Consider the following 23,563-nt stretch of genomic DNA (forward strand, 5'->3'; position numbering starts at 1 on the left):
CTTGGATCTAAGTATACCTTTCTAACTCTCAAGCACATCATTGGCTTCCGCATTTTAAAGGAAACGCCTATGTAGTGTGATCAGTATGTATAACTATGATTTTAACAATTCAATATTCAATTAAAACTCATTCTTATTCATATATCTTTATTCATAAGCAAGCATGTAAGGCAATATAAGATTGAAATGATAAGCAGACAAATAGAGTATAATGTTCTCAGTAGTTTTCTAACGAGCATTTACCACCAAAGTATATCCAATAAGAATCATCTTTTGATTGAAACTAATAAAGATTTAGGGCTTTGATTTCATACCTTTGTGGTCCAGTAAGATTGATTGAAACCAGAACGCATCTTGATTATGAATGTCAAGCAGTTCTCAGTTGTGAGTGCTCCTTCAGAAGCGTTTCAGTTTCAGATCAAGCCCACTGTTGACAGGTCAACTACGGACTTTACGTCACTCCTCAAAAACCTTAAGTTGTAGCTATTGGGCCTCAGACCAGACCTGCACCTTTCTCCGCAAAGCTGCAGCTACAGGACTTCAATTTACCAATACATAACAAAGACACAAAAATTACAAAAAGTAAAAGAGAGAAAAAAATGTTCCAGGCTAACTAATTATAAGGAACTATAAGCTTTAAGCGTTGGTCCCTATTAAGTAATAATTTGGCAAACTAAGCCCATAAAACCTGGAGCAGTTCCAAATGTAACTAGGTGGTGGAGATCACAGATCCGAACAATAACGATAACACAATATGGACTATATGATTTAGTCTTCGCACTAAATAGTTATCCTGGGCCTGGGAAGACCATTTACGACGTTCATACTTATACAATGAAATCGTAAATGAATAAATGATAAAGAAATTCAAGTGGGATAATGCAAAACCAAAATAGGGGCCTTAAATTCTTATTCTTTAGTTTAAATAACTGATGAAAGAATTAATACAAGAGAAGATCATCAAAAAGCTAAATATCACTCCAGAGTCCAGAGAAAGAATTCCATTGGCTATACTAGTACGGTATTCACTATAGTAAACAAATGGTAAGTAAAGAATTTCCTCAATTAATATGTGGATGTCAGTGAGAGGTGTACTAGAAATGAACAAATCTCTGAAACTAAATCTATTTTTAGTGGTTAAGTATATTGAGCAATGAAACCCTAGTTTGAATTAAACGTCTAAACATGCACTCCAATTCAACTTCAAGACCTTCAATGGCACCTTCCAACACTTCTAACCTCTTGATTGCAGTTTGAATTTCAGACACTTTCTCACAGAAATTGTATTCGTGAAGGGCAAAAAAGGTATCTGCATCCACCCCTTCATCCTCATCTTCGAACACATTGGCAACTCGTTTAACTCGCATTAACTTCGAAATGAAAGATTTCTTGTTAATTATTGGTTTTGCCTTAGGTGTAGACATCAAAGACAAAATCGATTCAACAACTGATATAGTTGCCATCCTCACTTCCCTAAGCACATTTACTACTACCAATAGATTAGGGTCTACGTGTGAAAGGGAAGATGATGATAATGAAAATGGATCACATTTCATGCCTTTCAAACCTTCTAGACACTTGAAAAGCCCTTTCTTCATCTTCTTCACAACAGAGGTATCACAACCACCGGTGACATTTTCGTAATTGTTATCCAAGCTAGATGAGAAAGAAGATTCACCTACAGTTCTTCTCCGTAAAGCAGATTGTAAATCTTGCAGATGTTGTTTTGCTAGCAACATAACATCCCTGGTTATTCCGCACAAATCTAACATTCTTAGAGATCCTTCAGATACCTCATCAACCCATTTTTCTTTTCGGTTGCAGATGATTGCTTGTCTGGTTACTGGTAAACTAAGGATACCATTGGCACAATCTTGTAAATCTCTCAGAGCATTGAAATTCAAGCTCAAAGTTGCCATTAAACTTAAATTGTATATCTAACAGCAGAATATGAAGTTAATTGTAATACCTAACAGTCTTAACTTCTTATCAATCCTTCTCTATGTGGTTGAATTGAAGAGTATGAAGATGATGATGAAAACTTGTTGCAGCACTTAGTCTTTAATAGAACAATTCTCAAGGCTCATTCAGATCTATACAAGAAAGTACAGAGAAAGTCACCTTGAATGATAAGTACGGACAGAAATATAATTTAAGTCTAATCCAGCACATACAGATTGTCTAACAGAAGACACAGGGAATCATCCAGAATGGACAGAGTAAGAAATAGACCATCTTTCTAGTTGCTAAGGGATTTAGTAGGTGCTTATGTAGAATTAATAAATGCAACATTAATATAATAAACTATATTAAAACCAACGCACGAATGGAGTGTAACACCTCTTTTTGTCCTCTTGCTTATCTGGTGAAATAAAGTAATTAATGTATAGTTTATTTAATTTTATAAACAAAAAAGGTTGGATAATGTTCCTGAAACTAGATAAAATATGTTAACAGTAGAACTCTGTCTTCAAAAGAACTGATCACATATAGGATGAAGCAATTTCGAAGAAAGAACCTTAGTTAGGGAGCTACTAGGTGGAATGTGTACAGTTTTACCCTATCAATCAAGGGAACAAATCATTTAAATAATTAAATCAGATTGCTATTTGCTTACCAACTGTACCAAGATTTTGTCTTCTGATCCAGCCAAAATTTAGAAGGGAAACTTGGATCTCAAGGATAAGGAATACAATGTACATGGAGATAAAGATTGAAAATACTGATTTCATGAGAACATATTCGGTGACTAAAGAAAATGGAAATTCATGAGAAGGTTCTAAACGCGTGGGAGAGATAATTAAGTCAACTAATACTGAAGACAAATTTTAATTCTTGGCACGAGTGACAATGAGGGATTTTTTCTTCATGAGGTTTTATTCGCGGTGATGTTACCACCGACTAAACCATCATTATAATAAAAACATCAAACTCCTATATAGGAAGCAAAACAGAATGCTTTACTATCGAAAAGATAGCAGTTCACCTTGATCACTACCAGTAGTACCAGACTTCCACTAAGAGACTAAGTTTGGCATGTGGGGATGAAAGTGAATGGAAAGAATGTCTTAATACTAGTAGCATGAGCATAAAAAGTGGTTGAAACTCGATATTAACAGTCTAAGTCATACCCACTAAATCTTTATAATTAAAAGAAAATTAGACCAAAAACAACTATCACCCTGTACTCAGTCAAGCTATACTTGGATCTGACCTGATTGGCTGAGTTATGCTACAACAAAAGATCCTGTATGTTAAATCGAGTTTGAATTCCAAGGAAGATAAGTGCTTCATGTGATGATCAATAAATTTAATAATTGTAAACATGATTTCTTAGGTGCAGTGCAGTCTGCACTTACCGTAACCACTAAAAGGTAGGAGACCATGAGACAGAGACCTCACACTCATCGCCTGAGATTATATTAGTGAGAGAAGTTCATGGCAGCTGTGCTGCATGAACTGATGACTAGTAATTAGGTAATCCCTTTTATAGGTGGAATTAAGCTGCACACAAAATCTCAAAGATCATCCAAACTGACCCTAAACTAAGCTGATCAAAGTCTTCGAGTTTTAACAAGATTAGAAGCAGACAGCAGTCCGAAAATTCAAAATTGCAATGTTGATGTCTTTCTATGGAGTTGGAACTGCTGGTATTAACAAAAACCAGCTAACCGAGTCCATAGAGTTTTCTAAATGACTGGAAAGGTGGACCGATGAGTATTAAATGATGAACTTCTGTACTTTCTAAAACCATCTGCTTTTAACTGACCTAGTCACTTTTCGTTTCAGCTACGAAAACATAAGCAAATTTCTCATTGTAAAACTACTCCTACTAAGATTTAAATCCAATTTTCAAGATTTCCACATGAAACACAAATACTAGAGACGGTTCCGAGATACATCATACCTTTGCTAGCAGGAAGCTCTTAGTCTGCTCGTAGGATTGTCTCTGTTGCATTTCAGTTAGTACAACCATTTGCTAGTAGGTAGGCAGACTTTCTCTGCATCACGGAAAAATGATGATGGTCGGCCTTAAGAACCACAGAAAAATTATGACATATATTTTAACAAGCTCGGCCTCTCTCGCTGATCTCGGATGTGTAGCTGCATTCACTGGTTCCTTCTACACCTAAATATGCACCGGCATAGAGAACCAAACCATTACAAAATGGAAAAATGAACTAGCAAGAAGCATCTAAAAAGCAACAGCCTGGTATCCTGCTAAAAGTTAAAGTGATGAATCTCCAAAACATATCAATCTTAACTAAAACAAGTTTATAGTATTCTATGATTTCAATCAGATTAATCCAGTAAGTCTGCAAACAGAAATTCCAATGGAAGTATGTGAATTAACATATGTTGCATAAGTCTCAAAATGATGGCAATATCGCACAGGAAATATTTCTGGAAAAAAAAAAAGCCAATGACTCAGTGATCTTACTTTATCTGTTCCAACCCAACTTGGCCATCAGTGCTACTGAATCTCAATCTTGGAACTTCACAGATTTTACTAATGACAAACACTACAGACTTCAATGACCTGGGTGGACAAGGGATTTACTGTATAGCTTTATTTTTCCTAGTAAGGTACGGAGTATTAAGAAGTCATGGGCAAACCTTTGAACGCGGCAAAGCAAACCTCACAGGGTGAGCCTAACAAAGATTATCACCAAATCCTTTTAAGTTAATGTTATAAGCAGGTCATCAATCCAAACAGACAGCATTGGACTATCAAGACTCAAAAATAATATAACATAAGTTTCCATTTTATGAGCAGGCATCGTGCAGATAGACAAGTAAATCAATGAATCACCAACTAAGATCCACCAGAAAACGTTATCATTGGACTATATTACCAAACAAGAAAACAGAAAATACAAATGATTTCACTTTTTGTTCCAAATTTTATTTTCTGACACCGTAAGTCAGTAGCCTATCATATCAGCAAACACTGAATACTAGTACAGCGATAGTATATCTGAAATTAAGAATTTCAAAACTACAAAATGATAAAAAAGAAGATACCACTTAAGCAATTCCTTGAGCTTTAGCTTTAGCTTTCTTCAGCCACTTAAGTTCATTCTCCAAGCCCTCATATGCAGCAACATCTGTTAAACTCTTACTCTCCACCACATAATCATAAACTTCATATGCTCCTGCCATTTTATCCTCCCTACACAACATCCTAACAAAAGTAGCATAAGAAGCTGGCTCAAGTTTCATCTCTTTGGATTTCATCACCTCATACAACTCCAACCCTTTATCCAACAATCTCGACTTGCACAATCCATAAAGTAAAGTATTATAAGTAACAGAATTAGGTTCACAACCCTTCCCCTCCATTTCCCCAAGCAAACGCAAAGCTCCAATTGCATCTCCTTTCCTACACATCCCATTCATTAAACTCGTGTACGTAACCGTGTCTGGAAAATGGCCCATTTCAGCCATTACAGCCAAATATTTCCTAGCTTCGTCAAGTCTTCCCACCTTTGACAACCCAAAAATCATCGTATTATAAGTCACAACATCAGGCTCGATACCTTTTGCCATCATTTCATTATAAACACCAACCACCTCACTTCCCCGATTCAGTGTACAGTAACCCTTCATGATTGTATTATAAAGAAAAGCATCCGGTTTAAACCCAGCTTCTCCAAGCACTCCAATTAATCTTCTTGCTTCTCTTAAATTCTTCCTATTACATACACTATCAATCAAAATTGTGTAAGTAACAATATCAGGCTTCACCGAAAACGAATCTCTCATTTCGTCAATGAAACCGTAAACACTATCTATCGACATAGTTTTACACAAATGCCTAACCAAAAAATTGTAAGTAAAAATATCAGGTGGTGAGTATTTCGCCGACAACTCCTTAACTAGCATAATAGCACGTTCCTCTCGTCCAACGGAACACAAAGAACGAACAGCTAAATCAACTGTACCATGACCAGGAGAGAAACCATCAGCAGCCATAAAATCAAGCACCTTACGGACAATGGAGATGTCATCAACAAATTCCAAATGTAATTTGCAAGGATGACAAAACATGACATTGTAAGTTGAAGAATCAGGAGAAAATGAAGGTTGTTTCTTCCTCATGTGAGCAAGGAATGAAATAGAATCATCTAATGTTGCAACTTGGGTGTAGGATTCAAGGAGGGAATTGTTGTGGCGAGTATCGAGTGGAAATGGAGAAGTAGAGAGGATGTAATCGAAGGTTTTCTTTGCATCAGTGAGACTCCGAGAGGTGAAAATTGGTTTAGTTGATGGTGAGGGTTGTAGTGAATTTTTCTTTGTTCTCTTATCAGATGAAGCGGAATACGGTTGCTGTGGTGGTGGTGGTGGTGGTGGAATAGCTGCGAGCTGTTGAGTGGGAAGGGGATGATTTTTTGTTTGGTAATTGCGTCGGAGGAGGTTTAATGGTCTCAGAAATGGTGGGATCTTCTTCCCCATTTTCAAGAACAGAAGCGGGACGGAGACTGGAGAGACGAGGAGGGGTTTGAGTTTTGGGGGTTTTAGGTATGGTGACGGATCGGATGATGTATGGCTGGTTCAAGTGGGTTTATATACTCTATGTCCGTGTGAACCGAGTTTTTGACTAAATTAAAAGGAGGCGCCAACCAGGTCAACATTAAACCATATAAAGTATAAACCTACAAACCCTCGAGTAGAAAGAGAAAAACTACTCAAAGAAGCAGAAGAGTAGAAGAAGAAAGAAACAGAGAAATCCATGGCGGACCAAGAAATCCCCGAAGATGCCAATGAACGTAAGTGGGTTTTCTCTTCTAAGGTTTTAACTTCGTTTGTAACGTGTCAATGAGAAATTTACTAAAGATGATCCATCTGTTAAAACGAATTTCTTTGAATGATACAGAAACAAAGACCGATTCATGATCTTGTTATTCAATTTGTCTTGTTTTAAGGGATTTCAGCTTCTTTTTGTAATTGAGTGTGAGAAACTGGTAGTGTGTGTTTGGGTAGTGTTGGTTTTCTTTTATGGGGATTTAGGTTTCAGGGTTTTTAACAAGTTTTTGATATTGGTGTTGTTTTTGTGTTCAGACTGTCCAGGTCCACAATCAGAGTCAGCTGGAAAAGCTGATTCTTGTGCTGGATGCCCTAATCAAGAAATTTGTGCTACTGCTCCTAAAGGACCTGACCCTGGTAACTAAACTTTCTACTTCTTCTTGGTTTTGCCTTACTTTTTGCCCTAATTTGTGCAATTAGAAGTACAGTAGCATGGAAGTTATTGATTACTAGAGTACTTATTAGCTGCTGCTCTTCTAATAGTGTAGACTGGATAGGTATAAGGATCACAATTTATGAATTTCTGATTACCAGCAGAAGAGAGACTTCTCTTTCTGAAACTTAAAGTTAGTGGTGAATTAAGGAATCTAATTTCACTTATTGTGTCTCGATACTTTTCTCCATGTGTACCTAATATGATATCAATACGTCATGTCTGCTGATTAACTGGTGGAGTAAGGCTAATGCGTTGCAATTTCAGAGTCCGCCTCGTTGAGGTTTAGTTTATTTATGGAAAGAGACATGATACACGTGATAGAGTAGGATGGATGGGAGAGTCGGGTTGTTACTTGTTAGGCATGAAATGGAACTCCTATAGGTTTGACGTGAATCAAGCAAATTCAGTCACGACAAAATTTAAGTACTTTAAAAGAAAAATATAATGTGTTACGCAAAGAACTTGCTTTACTCGCGTCTTTGATTGTAAAGGAAGACTTAGACTTCATCTGTCTGGTTAGGTATATTTAAATGTTGCTGTGGGTAATTGGTTTGTCGGCTCATGGGGTGGAACTGGGTTCTCTGTCCCTGTACAAGAGTGCCTTAATATGTGTTATGAGACCAAGGCTCATTGGTGTTACAGTCATTATATACTTATGTGAGGTCACATATTTTGACTTCAAAGTTGCATTGTGGTAAATGCATTGCAGAAATTGCTTGGATCTTCTACCGAATTTTCTGTCGCTTGTCCTGGCTTTTATCCAGTGTCAACCTTGCTACATTCCTGTCTGGAGAGTCATTGGAATAACTTGTTTGTCTTTTGGTGCATGGGTATCTGTTTTTTATTTTCTATGCATTTACTATCATATGCAACAGGACTAGCTAACACAAAAGTGCCATGGATTTTTTTGAATCTAAGTCAAATATAACATAGTTGCATAGACAATCTGATAGTTATATTTCTTAAAGGCGTTTATCGGTTTTCTTCATGATTACGATCTGAATAGTTTTTTTTGGATGCCCCAACTCATAGTAAGTATCCACTGTGATTTCTGGACTTAGCGGCCTATTAATTCACCTTTGTGCTCTAAGGTTCGATACAAAACCATTCTTCTCATCTTAACATATTACTATTTAAGTTGTATTGAGCACTCAACATTTTCTCTACCTCATTTTTATGGTGTTGGACCCTATCTGTACTCATATGTTTTCACTAGATTGCAACAAAACTATATAGAACTTTACTTTACTTTTTTTCCCTTTATAATTAATATTTAGAGCAAAGTACTAAGTTTGATTGTTAGCACATTTGATTGTTAGCACCATTTCATGTGCATGAAGGACTAAGGTTGATTATCTTTTGCTGTGTCTTTAAATGGACTCCAATCTCAGTAGTGCAAAATCTCTGTTTGTTGTTATTTGTCATTTCACAGTTTCAGTTACCTTGTTGTCTCCCTATCCTTGAATTGATGATCAAGTTCACTTTGGGATAATTGCTTACATATTACTAATAAGTAATAAGTAATAACCTTCTTTTAAGCAAACCCAGACAGCATGTGATTAAGGCCTGAGTATGTAATTCTGTTAAAGAATATGGTTTGTGGTCAGCCAACTTAATAACGACTTTTACAGGAAAACATAGCATGTAGGACTACTTTTACATTTGAGAAGATACTCAGAAACTTCAAAACTTTCACTATGTAGAATTTTGATCTAGTTTTGTTTTCTTATACTATATTATTCTAGTGTTTCTTATCCTCAGCTTTCGTATTTGAAATTGGTATTGATCTTTGAATCCCGAGATTTCTATAGTTCCACGTCATTGTTCATTTTCTTCTAAATTTGGACAAAGTTGCTTACAATCTGTGTTCAGTTTTCTAGTTTAAGTAATTTTCCACCATGTGAAGGTATGATCAAAAAAAGAGATATTTTGTAAAAGGATTATGAGTATATTGCCTAATTAGGATTTGACTCGTGAAATATGCAGTTGATGCATTAGGGTCATAGACTAACCAAAGAGATAGTATGAAAAAGACGTGTATAACATTGTTTGGGGACTCCAAATATAAAATTCTTAGTGTTTACTACTAGTATTTTTCCATTTTTTTTTATTTTTTTTGCTACACGTAGTATTTGTTTTTAATGGATGAGGTCAAGTATAATACCAGCAGGTTGCCTGACACATCTCTGTCATACATTTCCCCAAAAACAGACCGAAAAATGCCTCTTCCATGTTATGACACATCGAAAGGAATGTTTGAAGTTTGAACTTATGGAAATAACATGTCTTCAATGGTTTACCTTACGCTGTATCCTTGTGTTTGCAGACTTGGTTGCAATTGCAGAACGAATGGCCACTGTCAAGCACAAGATTCTTGTTTTATCCGGGAAAGGTGGAGTTGGCAAGAGCACGTTCTCTGCACAACTTGCTTTTGCACTAGCAGGCATGGACCATCAGGTGGGTCTCCTTGATATTGACATATGTGGCCCAAGCATTCCAAAGATGCTTGGTTTGGAAGGTCAGGACATTCATCAGAGCAACCTTGGCTGGTCTCCTGTCTATGTGGAGTCCAACCTTGGTGTCATGTCTATTGGTTTCATGCTCCCTAACCCAGACGAAGCTGTGATATGGAGAGGTCCTCGGAAGAATGGGATTATCAAGCAATTCTTGAAAGACGTACACTGGGGAGAGCTTGATTATCTAGTGGTGGATGCTCCTCCTGGCACCTCAGATGAGCACATCTCTATTGTGCAGTTTCTTCAAGCAACTGGTATTGATGGTGCAATTATTGTCACCACCCCGCAAGAGGTATCCCTGATTGATGTTCGTAAGGAAGTGAGTTTCTGTAAAAAGGTTGGAATCCGTGTTCTTGGCGTTGTCGAGAACATGAGTGGGTTGCAGCAACCACTTGCAGATGTCAAGTTCATGAAAGTATCAGGGGAAGGGGAGGAGACAGATATGACTGAGTGGGCATTGAAGTATATGAAAGAAAATGCTCCAGAAATGTTGAATTTGATTACATGCACTGAAGTTTTTGAAAGCAGCAAAGGTGGTGCAGCGAAAATGTGCAGGGAGATGGAAGTTCCATTCCTTGGAAAAGTTCCCATGGACCCAATGTTGGGAAAGGCTGCTGAAGAAGGACGGTCATGCTTTGCTGATCAGCAATGCGGTGCCAGTTCAGCTGCACTCAGAAGAATCATAGACACACTGTTGGAGGACCCAACGATGTCAGTGTCCATGATGGATGAGGGTGCCTAAAGCAATTCCCACTAGAGTTTGCCGAACTCGTTAATTAGGTCTATTATTTGGTTTTGTTTTTGACTGATCAAAACGTGAACTATAGCCAGTTTTGCTTTTGTCTTGGAATGAATGTGTTGTATTGATAAAGGGATTTTGTACATCTGTATATGTTTAATATTTGTGCAGAGTGTCCAGGTATGATATTTCAGATATGATCAGTCTGGTTCTTCTCATTTATTGGCTGCACCAGTTCTGGTTTTTTATGGCTTGCCATTGGCTGAAACATTAATGTTGCGGCGCAACAAGTTCAAATTACCTCGCACTTGCAATAACATTCTGCTGCAAGACAAAACAAATGATATCTTTGTCTTTTCCCATTTCAAATCTAGAACTTCATCCATATCCATATTGTTATCCTTTCAGATTAAATTTCCTCAAGGACAAACTACACAGTTTATTTGAGTTCCAACTCAATTATCCATATTGTTATAATTTGGAAAGTAAAAGATTTTTCACAATCTTATACTCCACATCAAGAGTATTCTGGTAACAAAGATGAAAACATTAGCATGACAAAAAGCATCAATGAAACCTACTTTATGGCGTTCAATCTTTGTTAGACACCTTAATTAACAATAATGCACCTGCTCGATCTTTCCGCGAGATGTTACTGCTTTTGGTGAAAATTAGATTAAATATATTAACAAATCGATTAGCGACTCATGTTTCAAAATTAGCCTCCACCAACATGTTTGTATTAAATTAGGCAAACATTATGACTTTAATTATATCATTTAACCAATCAAACACAGGATGATTCACGGGGTGCAATGTCATAGCACAGAATCTATAGAGAAAGAAGAGTGATATGTCTTCCCACTAGCTTGCCCACCAATAAGTTAACAAGTGATGGAAATTTAGTTGGTCCAATGGTCTCCCAAGTTACGTGTTAAACTTTACAGGCAATGTGGACGGATGTATCTAAAAGAAAGTACTAACTAAAAGAGGTCGATTAGGACTAATCACATTTATGTCTGAACTTTGCAATCAACCAATTATAAGTCACTTAAGAGGAGAAAAATAGCCAGCACTAACCATAAAGCACCAACATGATTCATAGTTTAGAAATCAATGAGTTTGAAAATTATTCTTCAAAGTGCTACTCTCTCTGATTATTGGGGACCCTCCTACGATTGAGCACCACCATTCATCATTTATGTCTTGGTAAATGGGATGTTGGTCCAAAGTTGGCTCCAATTCTAGGTATAGTTTGTAGACCACATAGTCACTCTCAACATTGAATAGTCTTATGATACATAATCAAAGTTGCCAAAGTTTTACTGGTTTAGTTCCATTGCTCGTGGGGGTGGAAATGGTAAATCGTCTGTACATGTGGCACGTGTTTGGTGCAATATTATGGTGCTCACGTACAATGTAAACAGGTTTTGATTCATTATGGGAATGATGATACTGACAACATGCCTAAGATATTAGGCATATACTACCACCACTAACTTATTTAACCCTGCAGTACTGCCCAATTATTGCCAGGGCAAGGATGGCATCAATACTGCTCATGAATGCTGCTCTCTTTGTCCCAGGAAAAGTGTTTACGTTACATACTCAAGGATGGCTTCAATGCTGCTCATGGATGATATTTGATACTCCGTCCTTCCAAGGAGAAGTGATATTTTAACTTTCACAAAAATCCTAATTTTTGATGAGGTTTATGTTGGATAAATCATTTCTTAAAGATATCAGTTTTCCTGAGGAGGGAGTATAAAACAACTGTTGACTTTCACAAAAATCTTTATTTTTGCAGAGGTTTATGTTCGATAAATCATTCTATAAAATAAACCGGACATTTCATAATCTAAAACAAACATCTTCACAAAAACTATATTATCATGTTCATACCCACACGAACGGCGAAACATAGAAAATTTGAATAAATAGAAATTGAATTAATTATTTCATGTCAAATTGCAACCTAATCACTTACCTATAAACAGCTCATCATTCACGTATAACAAAGAAGAAAAGGCCTCCCTCTTTCCTTTTTGTTTTACACGTACGTACGTAGTACTATGATCAGTCATGAGTACCAGTTCAACTCTTCAGCTTCAACTCTCTTTATATCTCTTAGTTCTTTCCCTCTCCGTAGTATATGTACTCTGGAATGGATATAATCCACATTTGACATTTCTCAATAAATTCTCACCCTCACCGATCCAAGTAGTAGCAGTACACCCAAAAAATAAAAACAAAGCATACAGAGGGAGGGAGATATGGATGAAGAGAAAGTTGTAGTTGTAGCAGCCATGTCAAGTAGGTTTAAAAGGGTATGTGTATTTTGTGGGAGTAGTACTGGTAAAAAGAAATGTTATAAAGATGCTGCTCTTGAATTAGGACAAGAACTGGTAAGCAACTTATTACTATTATCAGTTAACTCTTCAGAAGATTCTTGATTTGATAAAGAATTAACATTATTTATTTTTGCATGAGAAAAAGGTTACCAGGAATTTGGACCTTGTTTATGGAGGTGGAAGCAATGGTTTAATGGGTTTGGTTTCTCAAGCTGTTCATCATGGTGGTGGACATGTCTTAGGGTAATGAATGAAAGAAAGAGTATATATATATCCTCTCTCTCTCTCTCTTTTTTTTTTCTTTTTGATTCTGTATGACTCTGATTCTTTCAAAGTTTTGATTCAGGATCATTCCAAAGACTCTTATGTGCAAAGAGGTAATTAATTTACTAATTACCAGCAATAATTAGTTATGTTTAACAGATGATCAGGATTAATAGGTGAGAATGACATGTGAATACCATAATGAGCAGATAATTGGAGAAACAGTCGGAGAAGTAAGAGAAGTAGCAGATATGCACCAGAGAAAAGCTGAAATGGCTCGTCACTCTGACTGCTTCATTGCCCTACCAGGTTCTTATTATTTGATTGATTCAATAAAGAAAAATACTATATATATACATTGAGAAGTACTCCCTCCGTTATTTTTTAATAGGCTGATTTGGTGTTTAGAGAAAATTAAGGAAATTAAGTGAAATAATCATTGAAAGTGGTCCTCACGACACTTGTCAATAAAAGAAGTGAAGTGAAGTGGTCTCATGACACTTGTCAATAAAAGAAGTGAAGTGGAATGGTCCCCCATGACACTTGTCATCAAAAGAAGTGAACTGCAAGTGGTCCCAAAAAATTAAAGTAACATTTGACTTTCCCAATTTAGAAACTGGCCTATTTTTTTGAAATTTTTATTTATAGAAACTGGCCTATTAAAAAATAACGGAGGGAGTAATAATTAATTTACAATTGCTGTAACTTATAGGTGGGTATGGAACCTTAGAAGAGTTACTGGAGGTTATTACCTGGTCGCAACTTGGTATACATGATAAACCTGTGAGCAATTCTATCTAAAAAAAAAATCTAGCTTCTGTCATCCAACTCGTGCATTCTTTTTTCCTTTCTTTTTTTCAAGTCAACCTTGACGGTTGGCGGAAACCAAACAAGAGGATGACCTTTAAACATTGAAGTCTTTACAGATTTTACCCATTGGGGCAAGAGAATAGGCAACAGAGAATAGGCAACAGAGTCGTACCAAGTACCAACAGGCAACACCTAATTCCATTTAATCAATATCCACTTGCAGGTGGGATTGCTAAACGTTGATGGCTACTATAACTACCTACTTACATTTATAGATAAGGCCGTGGACGACGGCTTCATTAAACCATCTCAACGTAGCATCATCGTATCAGCTCCTAATGCCCATGATCTAATGCTCAAACTCGAGGTATTTTTTTTCCTTCTTTTTGTTGTAAAAAATACTATTTTAGTTAGAGTGAAACCTAGCTGATTACATTGTTTTCTTGGTGTAATTAGGATTACGTACCTATGCATGATGATGGAATGATAGCTCAGGCAAGGTGGAATGTTTGAGTTAACCAGCAAGTAGAGAAATTAACTCCTTGGTGAAAGTTAAACGGGATCCCTAGCTTTCCCAGTTTGATATTACCAAGTTTTAACTTATTCCGAAGAAGGACAACTTTGGGAAAAGTCAATAGAGAGATCCCAACGACTTGCCGCCTGTTGAAATGTAAGGCTGATGTCGAACAAAAAATGGCGCTACGAAAAGTCCTGGGTGTCTGAACATAGTATAGTATACTATGGTACAATATGTTAGGGGACCATTTTCGACTTGTAATTTTTTGTTTCATGACAGTTGTTAATGTACAGTGAGTATCCAACCACATTTATCACATGGCTAGTTTGAGCGCAATCCATTTATTTAAAGCCTATTACCGAAAGATAAATTCAGCCTATTTTGAAGTAGTTTCAAAAACTTTTTATCCAATTATTTTTGTGAACCGGTTAATTTTTCCTTTACTAATTAGTGTTGAATTATATGAATATTCAAAATGTGAAAAACAATTGATGGTTTTCTTTAGAACATCAAACTAGAATCGGTGGATACGATGGTACGGGTATGTCGGTTTTGGTTTGATGTTCTTCATTCAAGAAGAATCGGCATATACGATTGTCCAAATCAACCGATTCCAAAAATCACATTCTAGAATCAGACAATACTGACATTCATATCAGCGGGTTATAGCATAAAAAATAAACATAAAAAATAAACATAAAAAATCGACCAATTATGCGTTGATGTTGAAAAACCTCAAACACAATCGGCCATTGTATGTGTCCATATTTAACCACTCTTTAATCTGTGTATTCAAATCCGGAATCATTTTAAATAACCATACTCGATTCAAAAATGATATAATTACATACTTAACTTTCAGTTGGAGTAACATCATATGCAGCTTTAAAATTAGTATCAATTCATATTATTCTACGATCGAGTAAGATTCCGCTAATCCGAAAATCATCCTAATAATCGGCACATAAAGAGTTTCATATCAACCGATTCTGAATCGAGGTTCTTCATTTTTGAAGCGGAAACTAGAATCATCGTATATATATATTGCCCGATTGGAGCCTAAAAAAAAAACTACAGAAAAGTTTGGCGTTTCTTTTATCTAGAAAATCGGTCGATATGAATGCCCATATCGATTGATTTTGGGTTGATGTTCTTCAACCACAAAGAACATCAAGAACAGTCGGTCGACGTGGTCATCAAGAGCGACCGGTTATTATAGGAATCAGTTAATATGGACATGAACATCGATTGTGGTTAAACACAGATAACCAATGATTTTCAATTTTGAATGGATAAATCAATCACACGTATAAGTAAGAGTAACATGTTGCAATCGACGATGTTTAGTGTGAATTTTTTTTTAAAAAAGGATAATGAAATTTCCTTTAAATCTATCAATGTAGTTAAAATCGATAGATGTACTTATTGTACCCAAAAAAAAATAGATAGATTTGCTTAAGTTTAAGTTTTAGTTTTAGTTTTAGTTTGTGAGGTAAATGGACTTGAATAGGTTTCAGTTTTAGAATGATAAAGCTTTTAGGATTATGTTTTAATAGAAAGGCTAGCTTAGCATATTTTTTTTCTAGTTTAGAGACCCCTTACCTCTGGGTCTGATTAAAATCCATAGGCTTCAAATAAACTAGCTAGGATAAATTAGGCATTGAAAATTGACGTGTAACTGTTATAAACATTGTATTTGGGGGAAATACGTGTTCGAGAAAAAGTTGGAAAACTCTTAATATGTAAACCTCGTAGCCTTTTTTGATCTTTCCTCTTTATGAAAAAAGAAAACATTGTTTAAATTCCACACAAGTTTCTCTTTCAAAGCTCAAAAAGATCTTTTTCTTCAAGAAGTTACACGGCGCGAACACTTTCCTTTCCTTTTGTTAGAGTACTGCTCAGTTGAACCCATCAAGCGTTGGTGTTAGAGCACTGCTCGGTCGAACTCACAAGCGTTGATATCTCAAGCTTGTTCTCAAGTTTATTTTCCAAAAATATAAGTCTTGATTTCTAGTCTACTTATAGATATGTCTCCGATTAGGATACAATGTGTAGTTGAGCTTTAGACTTCACGGCGTTCATCGATTGAAGACGAAGAAGTACTAAGGGGAGCTTGTGGAACTTCATCAACAAAAGTTATGTGGATACTTGAACTCATCTATCACTCAGAAGTCTATTTCTATTTTATCTCCTATTGAGACAAAAGGTGTATAGCTATATAGACTTTATATTATGCAAATTTGATATTTCGAGCTAAGTTTAACTCGCTTATATATTTATCGAAATATGTGTTGGTAAACTTTCTCTTTAACCAAGTTCATCTTTATTCTTGATGAAAGTCAAAAGATGATCATGTGAAAATCGCCTGGTAACATCTTACATGATTTGTATGAGACAGTCATTTGGTGTAGACTCGGAATATTTCATATTGATATATTGATCACTTAAAAATTGCTTTGAAGCTAATAGTTTGTGTGAGACATCTATTCCCGTCTTCCAAAAATGTTTCAATGATTAACATAGAGTTTAGGACAATTAACCATTGATTGGATATAGCACAGTATGCGTACTTGTATGCTAACTGTTGCAAGTTATTCAAAGTCCGGGAACCATACTATGCATACCCGTATGCGTACTGGTTTGATAGTCCGGGAAATTAGTATACATACCCATATGTGTACCGGCTTAACAGTTCAAGTCCGGGAATTCAATAGTATGCGTACCTGTTTGCATACTGGCGAACCCAGACCAAGTCCGGAACTCTAAGTATGCGTACCCTTTTGCATACTTGAGTGGGTTAAGTTCTAAATCGGTTTGTTCATGAACAAATACATTTATATAATAAGGAATACAATCTTTTGCAAACCGTGGCTATAATGTTCATGAATTGATTCAAGTGAATCAAAATCGATTTTTCTTCAATTGTGTCTTGTATACTTCTATGAGAATATAAACAATTGAAAAACTCTGTAACTAGTTTCATTTGATTCATTTGAACTAGTTGTAATTAAGATGAACAAGGTTGAAATGAAAGTATTCATATGGCTAACTTCGGTTAACTATTGTTGAGCCAACCATGTGCACATGTTTAGGTACGGTTACTCATACCTAAATGAAGTCATATTTCATTTGTGTATAACAAGCTAAGTTCGATCTAACGGTTGAAAGATATTAGCTTGACTTTAATCAGGTTTTCATCTGACGGTGAATATTGAATGCTTTGTTACTAAGGTAGCATTAATCGAAAACTCTGATTTGAAGACTATATAAGGGAGAACTCTAGCAACTGGGAAACTTAATACCCACACCTCCTGTGTGATACTAGTTGCGACTAGAGTCGATTCTCCTTTAACCTAGGTTTTTCTTAAAACCATTATAGGTTAACGACTTAAAGACTTCATTGGGATTCTGAAGCCATACCCAACTATTTTCTCTGTAGTTGCTTGTTCTGATCTTACTTTATTCTATCGTGTTGAGTACTATCTTATCTAATATTTTCTCGAGATTTAATCTCCGATAGGTAAGATAAAAAGTAGTCACAAACATCTTCGTTTCATCATTTGTGATTCCACAATATATTTTTTCACTTCCATACGATTAAGATTATTGTGAGGTAATTGATATCACTAGGCTGTTCTTCGGGAATATAAGGCTCTCTAGCTCACTGCTCACCAGTTTAATATTCACCAAGTTTTAACTTATTTTGTCATATGTTTCGAACAAGGAAAACTTTGGGTATAGGGAGATCGCAATGGGGGGCCAATGGGCCAACTATGTGCCAACTGTTGAAATGTAAGGTTGGTGTCAAAGAGAAAATGGTGCAGGAAAAGTCTTGGGGATCCGAGCATGAAATACTACACTACCATGGCACAGTATGCTTGGGGGGATTTTTTGGATTGTAATTTTTGTTTTCTGACATTTAATAGAAATAACCCGTGCTGTAACGGCACTAGTTTGACCGTGTTTTCTTCGTGTTAAAGAAAATATTTGTCGTGCAACCATCTAATTATGAGACAGTCACATTTTGTGTCGTGCAGATATAATGCCCATATATAAATACACACTAAAACCAACCCATCTACATGATTGAAAAAACGACTACCCGGTCCTTAACATATAGATAAGATTGTGTGAAGTTATACAAATTACAACTGACCAAAGAGACTTAGGTGGAAAATCCCTAACAACACGAACAATTATCTAAGACTGTTTATGATCGGATTACTAAATTTTTTTCATGATCGTATTACTCTCGCATCAACCGGGAACTCATTTAAAACACCGATAGCCGTAAAGTATAACACAATAAGGTTTGCAACGGATAAAATTCCGTCGGATTTTCGCAAATCTAATTCCGATATAGGCTCTTAGTATTATCGGAATTCCAAAATCAGATAATATCTGATGGAATGTGAAAAATGAAATCTGATTCCGATAGGCTAACTTATCGGAATTCTAATAAAATCCATCAACAGAGTTTACACACACCATCAACAGCATCCACCACTTGCATCTCTTTATAGCACCGCCAGAATCAAACTTTTAACTTTTATCTGTAGCAGAAACTGAAAATGCGGGGGTCTAACAACCACACCCAACAATTCGTTTGGTAATCTGAGGGGAATTACTCTAATACACTTTCTATAGAATCAACTAGACAGTCATACTCAATCCATATAAAAGTATATCAAAGAGTTTAATATCTCTAACTCTTAATTCAATCCGCAATCAGCAAATAGAAATCTGCGAGCCAGATTGAATATAAGAGAAGTTTAACTTGAACGGTACCAAAGACCAATGTTCAAGTGTCAATCAATGTAAATCAACAACCAACGGTTGGATATTCTAATTGATTGATCTTAATGCACAACCTGTGATATTTCAATTATATAACAAAATATAATGCGGAAAAGAAATAACACAGACACCAGAATTTTGTTAACGAGGAAACCGCAAATGCAGAAAAACCCCGGGACCTAGTACAGATTCAACACCACATTGTATTAAGTCGCTACAGACACTAGCCTACTACTAATTAACTTCGGACTGTACTGTAGTTGAACCCTAATCAATCTCACACTGATTCAAGGTACAGTTGCGCTCCTTACGTCTCTGATCCCAGCAGGATACTACACACATGATTCCCTTAGTTGATCTCACCTACAACCAAGAGTTGCTACGACCCAAAGTCGAAGACTTAATAAACAAATCCGTCTCACACAGAAAAGTCTATAGGATTGAATAAATCTGTCTCCCACAGAAATACCCAAGAGTTTTTGTTCCGTCTTTTAATAAATCAAGGTGAACATGAACCAATTGATAAACCGGTCTTATGTTCCCGAAGAACAGCCTAGTATTATCAATCACCTCACAATAGTCTAAATCGTTTGGAAACGAAACTAGATATTGTGGAATCACAAACGATGAGATGAAGGTGTTTGTGATTACTTTTTATCTTGCCTATCGGAGATATAAATCTCGAGCCAATTATTTCAATTCTACTCAACACGATAGAGACACCAAGATCAGATCACACAACTACAAGAGAAGTAGTATCGGTCTGGCTTCACAATCCCAACGAAGTCTTAACGTTGTTAACCTACATGGTCTCTAGAAGAAACCTAAGGTTAAAGGAGAATCGACTCTAGTATACAACTAGTATCACACAGGAGGTGTGGGGATTAGTTTTCCCAGTTGTTAGAGTTCTCCTTTATATAGTTTTCAAATCAGGGTTTGCAATCTAAGTTACCTTGATAACAAAGCATTCAATATTCACCGTTAGATGAAAAACCTGATTCAACCAAGATAATATCTTTCAACCGTTAGATCGAACTTAGCTTGTCATACACAAATAAAATGTACCTTCATTTAGGTTTATGTAACCGTACCCAAATGTGTACACCATGTTGGTTCACAAATGAATAACCAAAGTTAGCCATATGCTTATTGTCACATTAACCTTATTCATCTTAACCATAACTAGTCCAAATGACTCAAATGGAACTAGTTAAAGAGTTGTTCATGAAAAAGCGGGGGTCTAACAACCTCACCCAATATTTCGATTAGCAATCTGTATGGACTAACTTCGATATACTTTTTAGAGAATCAACTAGACAGTCAGACTCAATCTAGATAAAAGTATATCAAAGATTTAATATCTCGATCTCTCAATTTGATCTATACTCAAGCAAATGGAATCTGCGAGTCTTTATCAGATACAAGAGAGATAACTTGGATGGTACCAAAGACCAATATCCAAGTGGCAATCAATTTAAATCAACAACCAAAGGTTGGATATTCTAATTGATTGAACCTAACGCACAACCTGTGATATTTCAATTATATAACAAAATATAATACGGAATATAAATAACACAGACACCAGAAATTTTGTTAACGAGGAAACCGCAAATGCAGAAAAACCCCGGGACCTAGTCCAGATTGAACACCACAGTGTATTAAACCGCTACAGACTCTAGACTACTACAAATTAACTTCGATCTAGACTGTAGTTGAACCCCAATCAATATCACACTGATTCAAGGTACAGTTGCGCTCCTTACGTCTCTGATCCCAGCAGGATACTACGCACTTGATTCCCTTAGCTGATCTCCCCCACAACCAAGAGTTGCTACGACCCAAAGTCGAAGACTTTTATCAAATCTGTATCACACAGAAAAGTCTACGGTGATAGATAAATTTGTCTCCCACAGATAACCTATGAGTTTTGTTCCATCTTTTTATAGAAATCAAGGTGAACAGGAACCAATCGATAACCCGGACTTATATTCCCGATGAATAGCCTAGAATTATCATTCACCTTACAATAATCTTAATTGTATGGTAGCGAAACAAGATATTGTGGAATCACAAACGATGAGACGAAGATGTTTGTGATTTATTTTTATCTTGCCCTATCGGAGATATAATCTCAAGCCAATCTTACAATTGTACTCGTACGATAGAAAGTGGAAAGATCAGATCGCTCAACTACAAGAGAAATAGTTTCGTCTGGCTTCACAATCCCAATGAAGTCTTTAATTCGTTAACCTAAAGGGTCTCGAGAAGAAACCTAAGGTTAAAGGAGAATCGACTCTAGCTAAACCAACTAGTATCACACAAGAGGTGTGGGGATTAGTTTTTCCAGTTACTATAGTTCTCCTTTATATAGTTTTCAAATCAGGGTTTGCAATCTTAGGTGCCTTGGTAACAAAGCATTCATTAATCACCGTTAGATGAAAACCTAATTAGATACAAGCTAATATCTTTCAACCGTTAGATCGAAACTTAGCTTGTCATACACAAATGAAATATATTTCATTTAAGTTTGAGTAACCGTACCTAAACGTTTACACTTAGTTGGTTCACAAATAGTTAACCAATGGTTAGCCATATGAGTGCTTTCATATCAACTTTATTCATCTTTCTCATAACTAGTTCCAATGATTCAAAAGAACTAGTTAAAGAGTTGTTCAATTGCTTAGGTCTTTATTCATAGACACAATTGAAACAAAATCGGTTTGATTCACTTGAATCAATTCATGAAAAATATAGCCACGGTTTGCAAAGAATGCGTTCCTTATTGATTTATTTTTTTTTAAGTTCATGAACTACCGTTTTGAGAAATAACCAGCTTGGGTACGCGTACAGGTATATGTACCTTAGCTTACCGGTTTTGAGTTTGCTTTGGTTTACAAACTCAGAAGAAATTTTCGGGTGAAAACTTTCCGCCAGTACGCGTACCTAAGGTGACTTGTTTGTAAGTTCGTAAACTCCAAACTCAGCAGAATTTTCCGGGAGGAAAAGTTCCGCCAGTACGCATACGGGTATGCGTACCCAACCCGTCTTCTTTACCAATTCCGTATGCACACATATGCACACATTTGGTTTCCGGTACATGGATTTATACACTAATGTGCGAACACACTATATGTGATGATATCCATAGTTGTTTACCTAATTCTCAACTCTTTATTTCGATCATTGAAACATTCTTCTATAATGTTATAATAGTCATGACTCACAACTATCGTCATCAAATCTATTTTCAAGATCGAAACGTCATCATGAATTTTATCACGCGATAAAGATGAAAATGGTTAAAGCAAAAGCTTACCAACACATATTTCGAGAAAAACATACGCGAGTAAACTCGGCTCGAAATAGAAAATGTGTATGTATGAAAACTATCATACTTATACGACTTTTGTCTCAAGAGTAGGAGATAGAGAGGTAGACTTTTGAGTGATAGATGAGTTTAAGTATCCACATACCTTTTAGTCGGATGAAGTTTCACCGGTTACTTGAGTAGTTCTTCGTCTTCGTAAGACGATCGCCATGGAGTCTGGAGCTCAACTACACTTAACTATCCTAGTCCGAGATCTAAGTTATAAGTAGACTAGAAATCAAGACATATAGTTTTGACAACTAAATTTGACAAACATGCTTGAGATAGAAACGCATGCGAGTTCGACCGAGCAATGCTCTAACAATCTCCTCCTTTATCAATTTTAGTGACAAAACTATCAATACATATGGATTACAAAATAAATAAAACTTTGTATCTTTTCTTCCACATGATTGATCTCCTTGGTGCTTCAAAATTACTCGAAAACTTCGTCTTTTCCAAGTACTCCCATCATTCCATAGATGTTCAGTTCAGCATCATAGTTGTTGAAGTTCCGTAGCCATAACAGTGAGAAAACAAAAGCTCTCGATCATTGTTATACAGTGTCATAGTATTATTACACAGTATCAAAGTTATTATATCACGACTTCGACAACAATACTATGGTGATATGTATCACTCCACCTTAGTCAATACTTTCATCTCAACATGAAAACCACTCCCCCTTACATAATGTTCCGTAAAACACGTAGACCATATGTCTTTGTAGTGTGGACTACATATTAATTCTCCCCCTTTTTGTCAATAAAATTGGCAAAGGTACGTAAACGGGATCCTAATGAAATTTCCACGGAGATGCTTCAAGACCAAAGAAAAATACGTATCAACTTTGTTTAGATGCAATCATAAAGCCGAAGCTAAATGCATTCATCAAGGAGTTTATAAAGATACAAGATAACTCATAAAATATTCCACAGCCGCACTCCTCACAAAGA

The 23,563-nt window shown here is 36.1% G+C and overlaps 4 protein-coding genes across 6 annotated transcripts; 2 read left to right on the forward strand and 2 right to left on the reverse strand.

Moving 5' to 3' along the window:
- Positions 1-202: 202 nt before the first annotated feature.
- On the reverse strand, positions 203-6,524 carry LOC113289100 (pentatricopeptide repeat-containing protein At2g17670-like). Of its 3 annotated transcripts, none has more exons than XR_003330851.1 (3): positions 5,026-6,524; positions 3,908-4,129; positions 203-524 (listed from the first exon to the last, which is right to left on the reverse strand). XR_003330851.1 is itself a non-coding variant. In XM_026538272.1 (2 exons), exon 1 carries the CDS (start codon positions 6,454-6,456, stop codon positions 5,029-5,031), a length of 1,428 nt encoding a protein of 475 aa, XP_026394057.1. In that variant the 5' UTR covers positions 6,457-6,524; the 3' UTR covers positions 3,824-4,129; positions 5,026-5,028. The 3 variants fall into 3 exon arrangements, 1 of the variants encoding a protein (XP_026394057.1); XR_003330852.1 differs by having other exon boundaries at positions 203-538; XM_026538272.1 differs by lacking the exon at positions 203-524 and having other exon boundaries at positions 3,824-4,129.
- Positions 1,046-2,198, reverse strand: LOC113289102. Its single transcript, XM_026538274.1, has one exon. It carries the CDS (start codon positions 1,917-1,919, stop codon positions 1,131-1,133), a length of 789 nt encoding a protein of 262 aa, XP_026394059.1. The 5' UTR covers positions 1,920-2,198; the 3' UTR covers positions 1,046-1,130.
- Positions 6,525-6,657: 133 nt separating the features above from the next.
- Positions 6,658-10,751, forward strand: LOC113289101 (cytosolic Fe-S cluster assembly factor NBP35-like). The gene is made up of 3 exons (XM_026538273.1): positions 6,658-6,770; positions 7,063-7,164; positions 9,570-10,751. Exons 1-3 carry the CDS (start codon positions 6,734-6,736, stop codon positions 10,499-10,501), a joined length of 1,071 nt encoding a protein of 356 aa, XP_026394058.1. The 5' UTR covers positions 6,658-6,733; the 3' UTR covers positions 10,502-10,751.
- Positions 10,752-12,715: 1,964 nt separating this feature from the next.
- On the forward strand, positions 12,716-14,840 carry LOC113289103 (cytokinin riboside 5'-monophosphate phosphoribohydrolase LOG5-like). The gene is made up of 7 exons (XM_026538275.1): positions 12,716-12,903; positions 12,995-13,092; positions 13,196-13,226; positions 13,323-13,422; positions 13,826-13,896; positions 14,147-14,290; positions 14,380-14,840. Exons 1-7 carry the CDS (start codon positions 12,772-12,774, stop codon positions 14,434-14,436), a joined length of 633 nt encoding a protein of 210 aa, XP_026394060.1. The 5' UTR covers positions 12,716-12,771; the 3' UTR covers positions 14,437-14,840.
- The last annotated feature ends 8,723 nt before the right edge of the window (positions 14,841-23,563 follow it).

This window comes from Papaver somniferum, chromosome 6, assembly GCF_003573695.1.
Source record: "Papaver somniferum cultivar HN1 chromosome 6, ASM357369v1, whole genome shotgun sequence".
In the NCBI taxonomy this organism is placed as follows: Eukaryota; Viridiplantae; Streptophyta; class Magnoliopsida; order Ranunculales; family Papaveraceae; genus Papaver; species Papaver somniferum.

Bases quoted from the DNA above. Each gene is read 5' to 3' on its own strand.
- LOC113289100 (XM_026538272.1), bottom strand. From the start codon at position 6,456: ATGGGGAAGAAGATCCCACCATTTCTGAGACCATTAAACCTCCTCCGA.
- LOC113289102 (XM_026538274.1), bottom strand. From the start codon at position 1,919: ATGGCAACTTTGAGCTTGAATTTCAATGCTCTGAGAGATTTACAAGAT.
- LOC113289101 (XM_026538273.1), top strand. From the start codon at position 6,734: ATGGCGGACCAAGAAATCCCCGAAGATGCCAATGAAC. The intron at 6,771-7,062 runs GTAAGTGGGTTT...TTTTGTGTTCAG, and splicing joins CCCCGAAGATGCCAATGAAC to ACTGTCCAGGTCCACAATCA. The intron at 7,165-9,569 runs GTAACTAAACTT...TTGTGTTTGCAG, and splicing joins TCCTAAAGGACCTGACCCTG to ACTTGGTTGCAATTGCAGAA.
- LOC113289103 (XM_026538275.1), top strand. From the start codon at position 12,772: ATGGATGAAGAGAAAGTTGTAGTTGTAGCAGCCATGTCAAGTAGGTTT. The intron at 12,904-12,994 runs GTAAGCAACTTA...CATGAGAAAAAG, and splicing joins TTGAATTAGGACAAGAACTG to GTTACCAGGAATTTGGACCT. The intron at 13,897-14,146 runs GTGAGCAATTCT...ATCCACTTGCAG, and splicing joins TTGGTATACATGATAAACCT to GTGGGATTGCTAAACGTTGA.